Source organism: Penicillium oxalicum, chromosome I, assembly GCF_001723175.1.
Source record: "Penicillium oxalicum strain HP7-1 chromosome I, whole genome shotgun sequence".
Classification (NCBI taxonomy): Eukaryota; Fungi; Ascomycota; class Eurotiomycetes; order Eurotiales; family Aspergillaceae; genus Penicillium; species Penicillium oxalicum.
Window position 1 is genome coordinate 4,427,932 of NC_064650.1, and position 17,433 is coordinate 4,445,364.

Here is a 17,433-nt window from a genome sequence, read left to right on the forward strand (position 1 = left end):
CTACCGGGGGATGTACACTGTATAGTATACAGTGTATACTATATAGTGCATAAGTATATAAAGTGGAGCTTTGGTCACCCTTGCTAGAGATGCGACCAACACAAGTCCCTGTTATCAGACTTAACTGCCTGCGGGTGGCTCGCAACGGGATACTCTTGATTCTCTTGTTGATTTTGAAAGGGTATAAGGGCTACGGGAGAGCAGCCGGATCGATTTAGTGTTGGTATTTGGTGTCTGCCATGCGATACTAAATTATGCTTATGACTAGGAGGTCCCGAGCAACTAGGAGGTAGCTGGAGGCTAATAGATTGCACAAGGAGGAAAGAATATCTTATCTATGGGCCTTTCGGGCATCGATTCGCGAGGAAGCCATAATGGTAGAGACCAAGATGGAGACAAGAGGCATGTAGCTAGGGAAATATACATCACAATAAAGCAGAAACACTCCAACTTGCACAACTACGAAGCTTATAGTCATACAGATCAGAAATGTGTAAATAGGACAGGTCTCTAGCAATTTTGCACACAGAATGGTATCCACTGAAAAGAACTTACTATTTTACGAGGAAGGCGGCTACCAGGCTCCACGACTACTTGACGTCCCCAAGCAAATAGGCATAGGAAGACCAGTATTCAAACCATTGTCAAATCAATAGTACATCATAGCCCCCTTCTATCCAATGACTAATCCGAACAAATTTTTCCTAGTGCTGACACACACACACACAGAAAAGAGAAAAAGTCATAGGATCTGTGGCCGAGATGATGGCTGGAAAGGGAGAAATCAACTAACATCAATTAAAAGGGGGTCGACTGGAACGTGAGGAAGATGGAAAAAGCGAGGGGGGAGCACCTTTGACTACACTAGTCAGCTTACAGGAATCGTTAATTTTTTTGGTTTTTTTGCTTGATTTTTTTTATCTTATGGCAGAAAAACGGCGCTTCACATTAGTCTCATGCGATGAGGATCAGGGGGGGGGGGGGGGGGGGGGGGCTCTTCCCTAAAAGGATCGCTGTATGACAGTCGGACATGCGTGATGAGACAATGTCTGGTTTCAAGATACAACTGCCTGATCTATTATGCTCCCGATATATTCCTACCTAGGAATTAAATCAAGTGAGTTCCTGGAAACATTAACTAGCAACCGAGTTGAGCCAATAGGGTCGATGCTGAGGTACTCGGTGTGGACGAGAGAGCTTGCCTATAAATCAGGGTACTAAGATTGTTCCCGTCTCGAGCTTGACACGTTCCCTTTTTTTTTGGCCTCCTAAAGGAGTGAGTGTGAGGTGTTGGTTTTTGTGTCTTGTGATAACAAGGTAGTTCATGTGTGGTCTTGTACTTTTGTGAAGTCGCGGATAAAGCTCTATGATGGGCCGTCAATGTAGTATTGACTAAGTTCAAGGTCGCTCAGTAAAGCTGTATTGTGTCTCCTTCCCCTGCCGGTGGCCGGCAGGATGGCGGGATACGGGCTTGTGTCGCGCGGACCATACATTAAGCACAATACAGTCCCTCTGAATAGTCCGAATATGCAAATTAAAGAAAAAAAGATGGTGAGCCATTGAATATGATTGTTTGAAACGATCAGAGTCAGCATTGAATTCAAAGAATCTCAAAGCGGAAGAGAATAATGTATTGAGACTATTTCATCTTAATCTATACTTCGTAGTAGAACGGATGGACGCCATTACACACTAAACGGTCGCCAGGACCGGTGGATCACACTCAACTCAATGGTCACTCAATCAGACACAACACCGATCGCGAATACAAAGAGTCAAGAAAGAAATCTCAAGAAATCTCATAGCACTCGAAAGGTGATCAAAGCTGCTTCCATGAAAAAGCTAAAGAGTAAACAGTCCTGATAACACACCATCTGGTGTGGAAAACACCTTCACAAGACCTCCCTCTCAAACGCCCAAATGCCTAACCCACCCCAATGCAATTCCAGCCAGGTTGGAATGAATGAAAAAATAAAAAATAAACATGGAATACAGCATGAAGCAAGATCATTAGAAACAAGCATAATTGTCTCCTGGAAAATGAGACGAATCAATGGTGTTACAAAAGGCATTTCCAGCTCCTGCTTGCCCCGTTTCACCAGCAGTGACCAAGGAATTACAGCGTACGGAATAGATGGACGTGACACCAGTCCATCATGCTCCGTCTTATCTTCTATCGTCACTTCTCAGTTCGCATGGTCGAGTTCGTGAAATTGCTTGTATGCTGTCTTCATGTGGATCCGATCATCGAGAGCCGAGGCGCGACGGGGAAAACAACTCCGGACTCACACAATTCGTGCGTTGATCCTGTCCACCAGCGATCGACCCAAAGCCAAAATCAACGTCACCCGAGAAAACACACTTGGTGACACAACAAAGTCGTCTTGGGGAATTTTTGGATCCAGCTGGGCTCACCCTTTTGAAGACATCTTTCTTCTGAATGATGTAAAGGTCTATGTCCGCCCGCCATCTCCTCCATTTCTTGATGGCGACATCATCTCAGGATGCTGCTGAGCAAGGGCAGCAGGACCCAATGGCGGAATTCGATTCAGGGAGGGAGACGACATCGGGTGGGCTTGGCCGGTGACCGAAAATGCTTGTCCATGGCCAAAGGCAGCATTTTCTCGTTGACGACGCTCCTCCTGCTCGGGTGTCATGCACTTAATGGGAGCTGGGATGGGCGCGTCGGGCGAGCTTCGGCCCATCAATTTGGGGCTCGGCTCTAACCTGCGGATCGGAGGCAGCACAGGTGCCCCGGCCATCCCGCCTGCAGTGATGGGCCGAGGAGATTGCTTGGTTGGGCTGATTCCGGACATGCCCATCCCATGCGAGCTACGAGGAGGAGAAGAATTGTTCCCGTTTGGAGTGGCCGTGGACGAGAACGAAGGGTAATTGCTGGACATGGCGTGGTTTCCACCACCATACCCAGATTGCGGTCGGGGCGTGGCGTAGCTGTCGAACGACGACCGCTGTCCAGGCCCAGTTGCCAAGCTGCCCGACGGAACACCCGCGAGAGGCCCTACATCGTGGTTTCCCTGCGAGGGAGACATCGACGGATGATTTGTCGCCGGACCATATCCAGACGGGGAAGACGAGGGCCGACCGGACTGGAAAGACCCAAGAGAGGGAAGATGATGCCCGGGCTGCATCGGGGGCAAGGCATGCGAGCCAGAGCCAGTTTCGAAGAGAGAGGATTTGATGGGTGACAACTGAGCAGATCCGTTGGAACCCTTTGAGGGCGAGAAGGGTGGCCGTGGAGGGCTCGATGAGGGTAGATTAGAGTCAGCTCTAGGCCGGGGGAGACGTTGAGGCGAGGAGGGGATGTGGAATTGTTGCTGTCCCTGCATGAAGGATGGATTCTGAGCTGAAAGCGAGGGGAGACCAGGCTGAGAATCAAGCCTTCCATGTGATTCATCTTGAATCCGAGACAAAGCATCGTGGCTTTGTTTCGTTGGGGAAGACATTATCTGCCGTTCCTCCTCCGGTCGGGTCTCTTTCATTGTCCCCGACGGCGAAGGGGTCGTGCTGACTCGGAACTTCAAGGGTGGAAGTTTGGGCCGATTAGCTTCCTCTTCTTTCTGCTTGCAGTCGGCGCAGATGAAATGGAAGTCGTCCTTTTCGGCATCTTCCTTCTTAATTCCAAGGCAGTTACTGTGTTGCCACACGTTACATTTCTCGCATGCGACGCTGTGGCTTCCGTCGTCCTAAATTCACATATTAGTATCGCATGGAACTATCTAACCTAGAGTTTCAAAAAACTTACCAGGTTCTCGCCGTGGATACCGCAACCTGAACAGTCAAAGATCCACTCATCTTCCTCGGTGAGGGCTGCCAGGTTCTTCTGCGACCGCTCCATCTCCGCCTTGAGGTGCCGAGCAGAGACTCGACCCTCCCCACGCTCGAGCTTCTCCTGTTCGGTGGCCAGGCGCTCGAGTTCGGCCTCATGCAAGATGCGCTTGTGCTCGCGATCTTTGATCCGTTGCTCGCGAGTCATCATTCTGGACTTGCGCTCATGTTCCATCTGCTTCTGCCGAGCCTGCTCCTTTCGAGCCTCGGCCAAGTCAGCTTCCCTCTTGCGAGCTGCCTCGGCGGCTTCGCGATCAGCACGCTCTTTTTCTTCCTTGGCAGCCAGTCGGCTAGATCGCTTGGCCCCAGCAAGCATTTGCATTTGCTGCAGCTCCTTCTCTCGCTTGATCCGTTTGCGTTGTTGAGCCTCCTCTGCCTTCTCCAGCAAGGGGAGAATGTGCTCCTCAATTTGACTGCGCAAATACTTGTCATCCGCATCCTTACTTTTGCGAATGGTATCCAGGAATGCGTTGTATTCGGGAAGGGTCACGGCGACGCATTCCCATTTGAAGTTAGGGAAGACGTCGACCTCATTCCCATTAAGCTGCTCCGTTTCGGACTGCTCATCGGCACCCGCGGCGGAGAATCGCTTCGAAGCACGGGATCCACGTGAGGTTCTGGATTTTGGCTTTTTCTTAGGTCGTTGCGGCGCAGGGATAGGAGGGTCTGTTCGGCGATAAAGTCGGTTGTCGTCAAGGACATAGTAGGATCGCCCGTCATGGTCATACCCAAATTCTTCAATGCGCTAAGGTCAAGTCAACATTCACGGCCAATTCAAAAGTGCTCATTCGACTTGCGCTCCACAAACTTACCCACTCCAACTGCTCCGAATCCTTCTTCTCGGGCATTTTTTCACGGATGCGATCCGGGTTCCAAAAAGTCCACACAGACAACTGCTGCAAGACACTGAGTTTGGTGAAGATATCAAAGTCCAAAAACCGAAGGGGCATGTCTTCATAGCCGAACGGGTTGGTCAGATGCGGAGCTTTCGCATTGTATTGGCGTCTAGTGTACTCGTCGAAATTCTCAAATCTGTAAAGAAAGATCGTCAGATCCTGCGACCCTCAAATACCCGGAAACATCCCAGCGAGATTTCACTCACGTTAAGCCACGGTGCGACGACACCCATTTGAGCAAGCACAGTCCGATTTCGAGCAACTCGTAGGAAGGTTCGGGCTTGAGGCACTCATCCTCGAGATCCTGGGTATCAATACTAAAATTAGCTTCAAGTGAACTTACGAGAGAACGTGATATTAAAGCCAGGCAATCGAGCGAGAGATAAAGCGACACGCATCTCGTTCTTGTCGGGTTGCGCGTCGATCAAAGGCCGATTTCCACATACCTCGATGCCGAAGTCCTCGTCAATCTTCATGAGCTTGCCAAATATGTGGATGTATTGCATAACATTAGCAAATTGCCAGCTACTCCGAAGGCGCTGAAGCAGACCGGGTGCTTCGTTGCTCTGCTCTTCAGAGACATCGATGGCTTCCGAGCGGCTGCGCTTTCGCGGTCCCATCGCGGCGGGACAGGGCCGTAGGGCCGAGTATTCAGCAGAAAATAATCAGCGAGGGATGGGTAGGTGATGGGCAAAGACTTCGAGTGTGCTGATTTGAGTGCGAGTAATCTTGCAAATGGAAAGAAAAAAGAACAAATTGCGACGACAGTCAGGTACGGCGTGAGTCGACTTTCTTTTTTTTCCCTTATCTGTGTAAGAGGCGACGAGGGAGGAGGGCAATGCGGGAAGCGCGTCGAGACAGTTACGTCACGTGACACGTGACCGGCGCGTTTGCGAGAAAGTCAATGCTAACTGGTGATGCAGGCCAATGGGCGCGAAGATGTTGACATGCAAAGATTAGGGGGGAACATATGTGGGTGTGTCTCTTCTTACAAGATGGATATGCTTTGACTTCACGATGGAAATTTCATTTCTTCCGAGACCTCCACTCTTGAATAATAATCAATCTCAATAATGACAAAATACATTTTGTGCACCAATATACAGGGGAAAACAAAAGAAAAAAAAAAGTGAACGCAACAAAACTTGAAGGAAGAAAGCAAAACAGAAATAGACTAATTCATGGTATCTCGGGCTCAAATGTCTATCTCATAGAGCAATAGTTAGCAGGGCCGTCAAGGGACGAGAGTAATGCAACGACAGCGCCAATGTGAACCCCTCCACGCCACCCGAGTGTTAGCGCCACAATGAAGATCAAGGATGAAAGTTGCTGAGACAAAAATCATGAATCAAGGGAGGACGAAAACCAAATGCAAGAAGAGGCATGAACGACGTACGAATACATGAGGATCCTCCTATCAAAATCAAAATCAAACAAATCCCACAGAGAGAGAAAGAGCCCCAGGAAAAAGAAAAACAATGCGCAGCAAATCAAGCAAAATTGGAGAAAAGCCAAGATTAATCAACCTGCACCGAGCACGCGGCGACTGGTCTTGCTGTATCAATCGGGTACAGATTGACCATGAACTTTTTGCGCCTGTATATGTGTGTGACCGATACTCGCCTGAAACCTATCCCATGCATATCGTGACGTGTGAACAAGAAGGATATCCCGCGCAGAAATAGAAAGCGTTTTCGTGTTTTACATGGCCGCCGAGGCCCCATCAGAGACATTGTCTGATAAGTTGATGAGCAGCTGAGCAAGGCAGCGCTTGGTAGCTGCATCGTCGCGGAGGACAGAGGAGAAGGTTGCATCTCGGAGAGGTTCAGGGAGACATTGCCGCAATGCCTCACGAGCCCGGCTGTTGTCACTAAGGCTGTTTCGAAGCTGTCAGCAGACGACCGGTGGTACAGGTGGTCCCAACCAAAGAAAAAGACACTTACCGAAGGAAACAGCGCACGACGTGCTTGAGGAGCCGGACTGTCTGCTGTTCGACCAACTGGGTGACCATATTGCTGAGGACGGTCCCCACAGCATAAAATCGCTCATAGGTGGCGCAGATATACGCGAGACCAATGTCATCGAGCAGAATTTTCTGCACAATGAAAATTGCGACTGTTTTGCTTAATTCTGACCCGGTCTCCATGATACGAAGACACAGTGGGATAATTTCAGTGGTGAGCAGGAAGTTGATCACATCTGAAGAATCATTCTTCACCAATGCGCCAATCACGCCCAAGGATGTAAGGCGGAGGTACTCAAATGGCCGCGACTTCGAAGTCGTGTTCAAGAAAGGGTAGAGGAACAAAGGGATGTGCGCTAGACAGGTCGGAGATGAAGGCGTTAGCGAGGCCTTTCGGGCCTGCCATATTCGGCATTGGGGCGAGGAATTCGCTTACCATTCAGGAAAAGGGTTCGTGTCTCGTTGTGGGATGCGACGCACTGAAGAAGCGCCAGCGCATTGCAAACTCGGTTTGATGCCGCCGCCGTCAACTGTGAGGGGTTCAGAAGCGGATACACAGAGATGATCTCCTGCAGAAGAGCAGTCATCACACCTGTGAGAATGACGTCCACTAGTTAGTCACGGTCGGAGCCTAGGTCGACTCTGAACAGCCAAGAGAGACATACCGAAAGAGTGCCAAATGACCAGGGCCAACTCGGGAACCTGCTCTCGCTTCTTGCTTAGTTCCATCAAGGCCGCCTCTCGACGAGCGGGGTCCAGCAGTTCCGCAACCCAGATGAAGACCTTTCGGTTCTCCTCGCTGATACCGCCATCCATGACCGAGACAGCATTCGCAAGACCTTCACCGCCCATGTTGCCAACGCCCCCAGCATTTTGGACAGGATTGGAAGCGCCGTTGCCAGTCATTGCCAGTCGGCTATAGTGCTGCTGTTGTTGCGCCGCGGCAGCGGCGGCTTGTACTTGGGCATGCTGTTGAGCGACTAGAGAAGCATGTTGCTGCTGATGCTGATGCTGGGGATGTGGCTGCGCCTGATGGTGCTGTTGCTGCTGCTGCTGTTGCTGTTGCTGCTGGTGTTGCAGCCATGTCGGATCAGCCTGAGGGTACTGGTGCTGATGGGAAAAGACGTGCTGGCTCTGCGCTTGTAGCATGGCGAGCGGCGATGACTCGGAGGTCAGGTTTCGTAAGACTCCGAAAGGATTGGGGGGGCGGCGGTCGGACCACAGCGCCAAGAACGAGATGTGCGCGGTTTGATTGTGACAGAAACGATGTCAGCAGCGTTGCCTCTGCTCAAGGGTCATTGATTGCTTGTTGCGGTGAGATACAGGGCGGATAATAGGGCGATGGATGGTAAAGAGGGAGGGAGATGAGGAGGGAGAGAAGTTCGGGTCGGAAAGGCGGGGAGAAATCACCGGGCGAGTAAGGTCCACTTAGCGTTTGTGTGTGATTGAAGCGGCGGGATATGCGATCTGCGGCTATAGTCACCCTTCTCCAAATTTACGGCAGACAATCACCGTCGGAGGCCTCACAGTACGCAGACAACTGGCCGAGGGAGAGAGATATTTTCACTAAATCCGTAGAGTGACGGGGTCAAAACCTTGAAAAGCAGCCCATCACCACACAGATTGTGGACTATAGGGAGTTGTGGACGCCTAATTTCATCGTCGTGCCTTACGGCTGATCAACCCGCCCAACGAGCGGAGAATACCGAGGTGATCCCTGACCTTTGTATGTATTTCAATTGTGCTAGACTTTCATATCCTCCTCATCAATGTAGGTGCTCTCTCTACACGTATATGCCTACTTTTTCCAGGTCAAGGGAATGACATCTGAGGACATCGGAAACTTAGTAGACATAGACTTAATGACTAGGACAATCCATGTATGCGTCTGAAGATCGATGGGCATGTGTTGCATCAGTCCATATCGCCTGGTGGTAACGCAATTCCATGGGTAAACTCAAGACTTCAAGAATAACAAAGGCTACCGATAATTGCAGCCTCAGTACGCGTATCAAATGTGAAGAGTATATCATCATAAAACATGTATCGGTCGTAATAGTACATCAATCATCATGATATGGTAACAAAATCATGTCAACATCGCCCGCCTGCGCCATTCCCATGCATAAATAGCGCGTGTTCAACTTTGGATAAGAGAATTTGGCAAATTGGAACCCTGCCATTGGATTTTCAGATCAGGCGTCCCCCCCTGTCCAATGGATCCTTCTCAGCGTCGCGAGCTTCTCCGAGAGCGGCGGGATTGCCGTGTGTCTCTCGTTCGTCCTCCAGAACTTTCACTGCCTGTTCAGATTATTAGATGCCATCCCAAAGCGGGGTAAGAAATCAAGGGAAAAAGGAACTTACTCCGAGTATAGTCTGAGTAATAGTAATATGAGCTGGGATAGGTGTAGTCCGTCTTATCATCATCGTCGTCCTGGTCCTTGCGACGCTTCAGTCCTAGACACAGTGCCAGAGCTCCAAGAACAATGGCAATCTTGGCCCAGCTGAATTTGGACTTTTTCTCGCTCACTTCGCTCTCGGTACCGGCAGCTCCGGGCTTTGCACCAAACCAGGTGCGTCTGGCCGGCGGAGGCCGACTGCCATGGGAGTGGTGGGAATAGCGCTCTTCAACGACGGTGGTTTCGCGTCTGCGGCGTTTGCGAAGACCCAAGGCTGCAAGCAGACCTTCCAGTGCACCCTTGAAACATATACACCCACAGAGTAGCAGGAGCAGAATGGCACCGACGATTGAACCGATGACAATGCCGGCAATCGCACCGCCGCTCAGACCACTACTGCCGGCCGCCTTCACCCCGATCAATTCTGCGCCGTCGGTGCCGACGGGGGCGATGAACCCTTGCGTGGTGGTCGGAACGACTGTCTGAGTCACGGTGCTCTCACCGCTGGTGGTGGCTCGAACGCCCGGGGTGGCCTCGGCGCCCGTCACTGCGACTGACGAACTGGCCGTGATACACTCGCCATTCACACATTCCTGAGCGGCATCACAGCAGATCGGCCCGCAAGTGGACTCGCCCAGTTCAAGTTTACAGGTTCCCGTTGCCGTCGCTGTCGGCGCCGGGCCCTGCACATAGCTGCTGTACACGGATGTCATTGTTGACCGGTCCACCTCAGTCACGATAATGGTGGTCGTAAAGTATTCCCATGAACCGCCGCTGCCCGAATCCATGCACACTGCTTGGTTGGCGGCGTTGGTAGCGCAAGCTTGGCTGGCACTACAGCAGATCTGACCAGCCCATCCGCAAGGATTAGCACATGTTGATCTCTCAAAGAGGTTGGCGCCAAAGGCGAATGGCCATGCGGTCGCAATGGGAACAAGATGAAGGAGGACGGCAAGTGTCGCCGGGACCGAGGCTTTGGATGAGGACCGCATCGCTCAAGAATGATCCTGCGTCGTCAAAGTAGACTTCTCGTCGAGGAATGTGGGCAGTGTCGAGGAAGAGAGTCTCGAGGTCTCACAGGTTGACAACGCGGTTGACTGTGATGTACTTTCAGTCAAGGTGGGGTCCTGGATGAGTAGGTATACTCGTAGTGGGCTACTAGGTACACCCCAGTCAATCACGACTGTCACGAAGCACGACGAATGTGTGTTACAATGTGCTCAAAATGATAAATGATATGAGAAAGCGAGAGATGGAATGTGAGCGAAGGAAAAAAAAATGTACAGAGCACAGCGAAGGAGAGGGGAAAAGCAAACACGGCCAGTGGACGGGATGGCGTTGCTGGGCAGGTTGATTCTATCCCCAGCCTCCTCATTGTCTAGCAACAAGCGTCTACCCAACCACCCGAATTTTGACCAGCCAATGACCACCAGATCGGAATACGATTTCTCCTTGCTCTACGATCTGAGAGACGGGCTGGATTTCCCGGGTTTGCCATCTTGATTTTGACTAGCGTCTGAGGCCTGACGACCAGCAGACCCATCTCTGATGGTGGTGTGCAGTTGTGCACAGGTACGAAATACTCCCCCGAAGGATCTTCGGGCAGGCTGGACTGCAAAGGTCCATCTCGTCAGCGGCCACCCTGCCCCGCCTCGTGGCAGCGATCAACATGCGGATGCGATCGGATCTTTTCTGAGCCAGTCACGCAGATGAGCACAAATTGAGTTCTACCATTCCTTGAATGATCCCTTCTTCTTTAGTACGGAGGACTGTCAGGTACCTAAACTACCGGGCCAAATTCTCCTGCGGGAGTCGGATTATAGTCATTTCACTGCGGTAATCTGAGAACAACGGAGGGGAATACTCAGCCAAGCCGAGCGGGTTCCTGGCCTGAATTCGAGTTTACACAGGTACCTCTTGCAGCCCAATCATGTACCTACAGCGCACCTCATTCGTGGTTCTAAGGTCCAGGAACATGCAAGATTGTGGATGAAAAGGGTGGACCTAACGGTGCATTTGGCGTCGAGACCCTACCGGAGTGGAGGTCTTGCGTCGAATGTAAAGCGTTCCGAAAATACGGTGTGATATAATGAGTCATTTCTGCCCACCAAGAGGCGTATCAAGAGTATTCATCAAGCGGGAAAAGGGAGGACATCATCGACGTAAATCATAGACAGGAAAAGTCACAGAGGGGACAAGCAAGTGTACAGCGACCGCAAGAAAGAACCAAGTATGAGCAAGTATGGCAGCGTTGCCAGCACCGAATCGTTAAATTCATCCATCAAATAAACACAGCGGCTATGCCGACCATGACACCCGCCATCAGGTCGTACAGGCTTGTTGACTGTGTCGACAGTGCTCCATTTCCGCTGGGCTCGGAGGCGGCGCCCGTTGCCACGCTGGCACAGTAATTCAACTGGAGGCCATGGCAAGCTTGTTGACTGAGACTCGAACAGATGGACGTAGCCTGCGACGTCGCCGTCACGGCTTGCACCGTCACACCAGCTCCGCCCACTCCACCGACCGTCACTCCGTAGCGGCCCAGGAGGTTCGCAGTGCATTGAGTATACTCCGATTGACAGAGAGAGTAGTACGAAGAGCAGACCGCCGAGTTGGGAAACGTAGTCGGCACGTAGACAAAGGGATAGGCCCCAGGGATGACTGAGCCGGTGATGGAGGCGCCGTTCGGGTCAATCGTGCTGGATGTCGTCGTCGCGGTCGCGCCGTGTGGAAACATGAAGCTGGTGCCCGTCTCGGTGGCTGTAGATGGTCCCGTGAGACTGCCTGTACAGACTGCGCCCGTGGGGCAACAGGCGATGTTGTCGGCGGCATCGCGGGAGCAACTGGTGTCTGGTCGGCAACAGACGTTGGAATTACCCAGGCTGGTGCACGGATTATATCCCCAGGGGCAGTTGTTGTCCGCTCGCTTGAGAATCTGGAGCACTTCAAAGGCGCGCTTATTGGATTCAATAATGTGCGGTTCTGCGAATGGTGCCGTCTCAGTCGCGATGACCGACGGGGCGAAGAGTACGCAAACTCCGATCCACCACGAGGCCCGCATTCTTGTCGCGCGGAGAAGCAGATAATCTTTGGGAATGGGAGGTGAAGCCAATGTCACAAGGCTGAAAAATTGCACGATCGGGTCTATGCCGTCCTTTACACTGTCATGACCAAATTGTGCCAAAGTTCGATTCGAGGGTTGGACCGATTGTCAACACACTACTGAAAGCAGTTAGAACACCGTCAGTAAGGGTGCGTTGCGAGAAGAGGAACCATGGCCCAGGAACAAGCGGGAGAGTCAACCATACTTTACACTGGTCGCACAAGTAAAGTGCCTGTCGAATGGCAAGATGACGTTTGTGCAGAAAAGATGAAACGGTCCGGAAGTGCTGGAGACGATGAAGTAGCGCCGAATTGACGAAAGGCATCTCTCGCTCTCTCATCTCTCGTCTCTCGTCTCTCTGTGGCTACGCCCATCTCCACTGGGGCCTTCCCTGCCACGGCAACCGGTTCCACGATGCCCAACCCGCTTTTCCCCCGCCACCTTATCAGCCACGCCGAGAATTTGGGCCGATTAGCATCATTGGAGGATACAATCATGATGAGGCGAATTCGAAGCCTGGTGACAAGAAAAGAAAACTTGTTCTAGTGTGAAGCTTCCAAAGGACTGGTACCTGCATTTGGACGAGTCCAGATGCAAGGTACATCCACCGAAACACGAATGATGGAGAGTCACGGAGGCATTTGACCGAAGATTCAACAAGTTCACCATTTATGATTTGACAAGCAATTTGTCTGAAAGTTCCAATCTTCGTCAAAATGACTAAAATTCAAACATCTCCTCAAGTAAATTCTAATGATAGGAGCTCGGATAGGAAGATCAGAAGGCCTCCGAAGTTCACCACCAGCTCTCCCCGGTCCAGGCTTGGACGTGGTTCAGTGACGCATTTCAGTCTTGCTGTTCAAACGAATCCTGGCCGCTTTCCAAAATGAAGATTACGTTTTAATAATTTTCTCTCTTCATTACATGACTCAATTAGTCGTCAATCACCTCTTCAGTCCTACGCTGTGTAGATCAGGTGGACAGAAGCGACAGTACTAGGCACTCTGTCTATAACAGGGCGGCACTGACATAATCCCGGACATGGGATCCAATTATACTGACTCGCATGAGACATACAATTGTTTGTTTTTGGAATTTTCATTTTGATAGCGCTCAAGTCAAAGCAGTAGATTGTTTCCCTTTGAGCGCTAAACGAAGCTCAGATGTCTCGGGATAGTCTAGCCTTTGGCCAAAATGATCTATTTCCTGCCCTGTGTGGCCTTGTCATTTAAGGCTGTGAGAACCTACCATCGTTCATCCCAGAAAAGGAATGCTCAATCCAATTGACTCTCTGTGACGAGATTCCCGCATTTCACATCTTTTGATGGCCGTATTTCCCCTCACATCTACCGCCTGTACTTCTCAGAGCTTTCCATTGCAGGCCATTTCCGTAGCTCATCACGTCGATCCCGAGGGCCCCACCTGACTAAGGCGATTCTTGGCGCCCGTACGCGATGGATACTCCGCGGAATCGCGCCCGTCGCTGGACCATCGACGTTCCTGAACGCGTGGTGACCATGTACGGTGAGCTTGGCAATAAATTGGTACGTCTCGATCGTGCCTGAGCACACCTATCCGGATGTTTGGATGTCTTGGTATTTCCGCCGGAATCACCTCTCCCCCTCTCCCTCTCCTCCCCCGGCTCTGAACTCATGTCTTGTTCGAACAGGTTCAACATGCGAAACGCACACAGGCGCTCGCCCATCTCCCACCCTATCAGACGGAAATCGTCCGAGCCGTGACTCGGGAAGTCCGCGACCTTGACCGCGATGTAGCGCGCTTGCTCGACCCCTTTGAGGGTTCATTCAATCCCTCGGCCGACCCGGCCACCGCCTGCTCTCTTTTGGTGGATCACCTTTGCATGCGCCGGAATAAGCGCTGCCTGATGGCGTACCATCGGGTGCGGACGGAGAAACTGGAAGAGCTTTGCTGGACGGGAGTTGATGTGCTGGAGCAGCAACAGCCCAGCGACATGGGCGAGGACCGAGGCGTCTCGCAGGCTGCGGGTGGACACAGCTCGCTGAGCCCGAGGAAGAGGAGTACTTTCGACTGTACAGTGATCTGCTGGCGGCATATAAGGGCCAATGGACCGATGTGGACTTGACGGGTACCTTGGAGCCCCCCCAGGATCTCTTCATTGATGTACGCGTGTTGAAAGATGCGGGGGAGATTCAGACCGAATATGGGTACGTGCATTGTGGCTCTTCCTCCTCCTGATTCCCTGCACACGCCGCTGTGTTTCTGCATGCTAACTCAATTTTGAACGAAAATAGTGTGATCAATTTGACCAAGAATAGTCAGCTCTATGTCCGACAAGGGGATGTGGAGCGATTGATCGCCCAGGGCTTCTTGGAGAGGCTTAGTTGATGGAGGACTGGACAGGTTGCGGCTTGACGATTCCGTTTATCTACGAGCGATCCTGGTTCTTGGGGGTGTAGGACCCCGGCAGTGACGAGCCATTTGTTGTCTATTCATTCTCTTCATTGATACCCCAGCCATGGATCCAATGGCATATTGTAAAGGGCGATGTTTTGGTTGCTGAGTTTGTGTTGTTCTTTTTCCCTTGTTTTTTGTTGCGTGCATGTTCCGGCCTACTTCATACACCATACCATGGCCTACCACCACGGCCCAAGTTATTTTAGTTATTTACCGTGCACTACTCTTCTATGATTTGGTGGTAAGACAGAAAATACCGCTCAATCAATAGAAATCATTCGTGAGATTGGGTTATTGTCCTCTCGCATTGTGTCCTATGAATGTCGGTCCATTCTCGGCCATGAACTCGGAGTTCTCGGACCGAAGCGATGCTCTTGGGGGTGCAATCCACTTCCCGAGAGTCCTGACGGTTGCACGCGACGATTCCATAGTCCCCGCGCCTTCTCCCGTGATGATCAAAGCGATTTAGACCGCAGAATCGACTGTGTCAAAGTGTTGAATAAGCAAACGAGAAGAAATAAAAGGCTGTTTTATCTGCAAACGAGACTGTGATCCGCCGACTATCCAGAGCTCGGACCAGGCCCTGGACGTGGACGTAGTCGGTGGCACCGGTGCAGCACGTGCAGCTCAATGCAGCGGTGGGTGGAGATGGACGTGCGGCTCGTTCAGGGCCCAGAGCCCCGCCGACTAAGTCCGCAAGGCTACGAGACTATGGGTAGCTACCTATCCCTCCCGTCTACACCAGCCAGGCCGCCATTCAATGCGATATTTGTATCTAGATTAAACGTATGCACAGCGACAATGCATATTTCTAAGCAAACAATTGAGTATATAAGCCCACAAGAACCCAGTTATTCTGCCAAACTTCAAATCCTGCCAGAGTCTTCTAAATGAGATAACTTTTTAACTTCAAATATTCGGTACCTATGTCCAGCTCAACAAAAGAAAACAAAGAATCAAATGGAATCATGTCATTACAATAAGTAATCTCAAATACGAGAGCGAATGAGCGCGTAAGTTAAGAGACCTTAGGGCCTTCAGACACAGGAAGCAGCAAAAAGGTCAAGAGAGAATTGGGGAGAAGAGGAAGGAAAAGCTACATACGCATGTCAAAAGCTGCTCACAGGCGGATACAGATATAAGGCACAGTTAAAGAGAGATAGAGAGAGGAAAGGTGAAATTGACTTAGGGGGAGAGGGCCAAAGTTGGAATGTAGCTGGTCTGCGCACCGGTAGAAGCACATGCCTCGAACAAAAGCCCTCCAGCATCTCATGATCTAGTCCTACACACAGGAAAAGATATAAAGGAGGGAAGTACATCAAATACCAGAACAAGAAACAAGCAAGACAACAGAAGCGGGTGTTCCCATCCAAACTCCGTAGTTCAATCTGGTAGGAAATAACTTGTCGAAAGGGAGACGATAGACAATGTTTCTGCAAGACATCGAAATTCTGACAGAGTTCGCTCCACATTGAGGCACTAGACAATTATTTCGCCGAACAGAACCTGCTTTCTGTATAAGTTCTGATTCTGTAGTCGAAGCCTAGGTTGACTTTCGTGAGAAAACGTGGCAAGTGCCTTCTGTTTTATACAATGCACGACGGCAGTTTTAGTACGTACCCCACAGTCACCTTGCAGCTCATTATACTCCCTCTAAACCAAAGCAGCTCATTCTTCCATCGTAGTTAGCGATGTAAGGATCTACTCGATATCGTTAATAGACTTTTCAGTGCAAGATATCCCATTGGAGACCAACTCGTATCAATCGAAGTCTCTTTCCAGCCTCCGGCACCGTCGTCACAAGTAGCATGGAGAATAGTGCCTTTCATCTTCAAATGATTGCAGCTGTGAGAAAAGTTGCCACTGTAATCACGTTTCTTGGTCAGCAGGAGACATGAAAGCTACAATTAGAGGAAGGAGGGCAGATTGAGACAAGGTGGATATGAGACACAGAAGTTTGGTCTTAAAAGGACATAGGAAGTACCTACTTTTTTTTGGCAACCAGTTTGCCATGAGAGTTACGAAAACAGAGGTCCGGGTTAATTTGCGTACCAACGTTGTAGACTCCGGAAGGCTTTCGGCAATTAGCAGAAATCGTAAAAGGTCTTTTGTGCGGGTGAGTAGATCCTTGAAGGTCAATAATACTGTTGCAGGTCTTGGCGTAGCCAGATTCTGCAACAGCATTATGAGTGAGGTAGCCAAGTGCTAGAAAAGCAGCAACTGGAAAATTGATCAAGTGCATTTTGAGTGATTTGAGAGAAAATTAAAGCACGGATTGTTTGAAATGAGGAAGACAGCGTCGCTTTATAATTGCGAGTCAGAGACTAGTGGATTGGTCAACCTGGTAGAGCATACCTATGGTTTACTTAATACGCCTAGTACCCTGGATCGGTACTCTTCGCCTCTGCCCATTATGCACCGTGTAACCAACGTCCGGCTCAAAAGCTTCGGAGCTGGCTAATTGCCTTGGCTACCTGGGGGAGTTCGATCATCCCCACACTCAATTAGCCGGCTGTTCAAGTGACCACGAAAGTAGTCTCTCATTGGCCTCCTTCATCAATTACATTAAACGAAGACCAGGAGCCAAGCTATTAAAGAGGCGCAGAGAACCACCAATCATCATGACATTAATATCCACACTCATAACAACCAACTCAATTGATTAGCTTATGTTTAGCATCAATCTGACTCGCATAGTCTCACTACATATAGCCCCCATGAGTGCCTAAACCCCTGATGAGTCCTGTACTTGTTGGAAAGCAGGCGAACATAGCGCCAACCCCCCTCATC

The 17,433-nt window shown here is 50.6% G+C and overlaps 6 protein-coding genes across 6 annotated transcripts; 1 reads left to right on the plus strand and 5 right to left on the minus strand.

Annotated features, from left to right (window-relative positions):
- Nucleotides 1-2,453: 2,453 nt before the first annotated feature.
- POX_a01466 (uncharacterized protein) lies at nt 2,454-5,362 on the minus strand (the record flags this gene model as incomplete). The annotated part of the gene is made up of 5 exons (XM_050110394.1): nt 2,454-3,704; nt 3,764-4,591; nt 4,659-4,878; nt 4,949-5,046; nt 5,189-5,362. The coding sequence occupies 5 exons, from the start codon at nt 5,360-5,362 to the stop codon at nt 2,454-2,456; spliced, it is 2,571 nt and encodes an 856-aa protein (XP_049974162.1).
- A 1,081-nt stretch (nt 5,363-6,443) lies between these two features.
- On the minus strand, nt 6,444-7,854 carry POX_a01467 (Cell differentiation protein rcd1; the record flags this gene model as incomplete). The annotated part of the gene is made up of 4 exons (XM_050110395.1): nt 6,444-6,618; nt 6,686-7,061; nt 7,142-7,315; nt 7,371-7,854. 4 exons carry the CDS (start codon nt 7,852-7,854, stop codon nt 6,444-6,446), a joined length of 1,209 nt encoding a protein of 402 aa, XP_049974163.1.
- Nucleotides 7,855-8,895: 1,041 nt separating this feature from the next.
- On the minus strand, nt 8,896-10,096 carry POX_a01468 (uncharacterized protein; the record flags this gene model as incomplete). The annotated part of the gene is made up of 2 exons (XM_050110396.1): nt 8,896-9,002; nt 9,070-10,096. 2 exons carry the CDS (start codon nt 10,094-10,096, stop codon nt 8,896-8,898), a joined length of 1,134 nt encoding a protein of 377 aa, XP_049974164.1.
- Nucleotides 10,097-11,385: 1,289 nt separating this feature from the next.
- POX_a01469 (uncharacterized protein) lies at nt 11,386-12,165 on the minus strand (the record flags this gene model as incomplete). The annotated part of the gene is made up of 1 exon (XM_050110397.1): nt 11,386-12,165. The coding sequence occupies one exon, from the start codon at nt 12,163-12,165 to the stop codon at nt 11,386-11,388; it is 780 nt and encodes a 259-aa protein (XP_049974165.1).
- A 1,496-nt stretch (nt 12,166-13,661) lies between these two features.
- POX_a01470 (DNA replication complex GINS protein psf1) lies at nt 13,662-14,574 on the plus strand (the record flags this gene model as incomplete). The annotated part of the gene is made up of 4 exons (XM_050110398.1): nt 13,662-13,751; nt 13,877-14,197; nt 14,245-14,393; nt 14,481-14,574. The coding sequence occupies 4 exons, from the start codon at nt 13,662-13,664 to the stop codon at nt 14,572-14,574; spliced, it is 654 nt and encodes a 217-aa protein (XP_049974166.1).
- A 1,711-nt stretch (nt 14,575-16,285) lies between these two features.
- Nucleotides 16,286-16,827, minus strand: POX_a01471 (uncharacterized protein; the record flags this gene model as incomplete). Its single annotated transcript, XM_050110399.1, has 3 exons — nt 16,286-16,344; nt 16,400-16,472; nt 16,696-16,827. The coding sequence occupies 3 exons, from the start codon at nt 16,825-16,827 to the stop codon at nt 16,286-16,288; spliced, it is 264 nt and encodes an 87-aa protein (XP_049974167.1).
- Between the last annotated feature and the right edge of the window lie 606 nt (nt 16,828-17,433).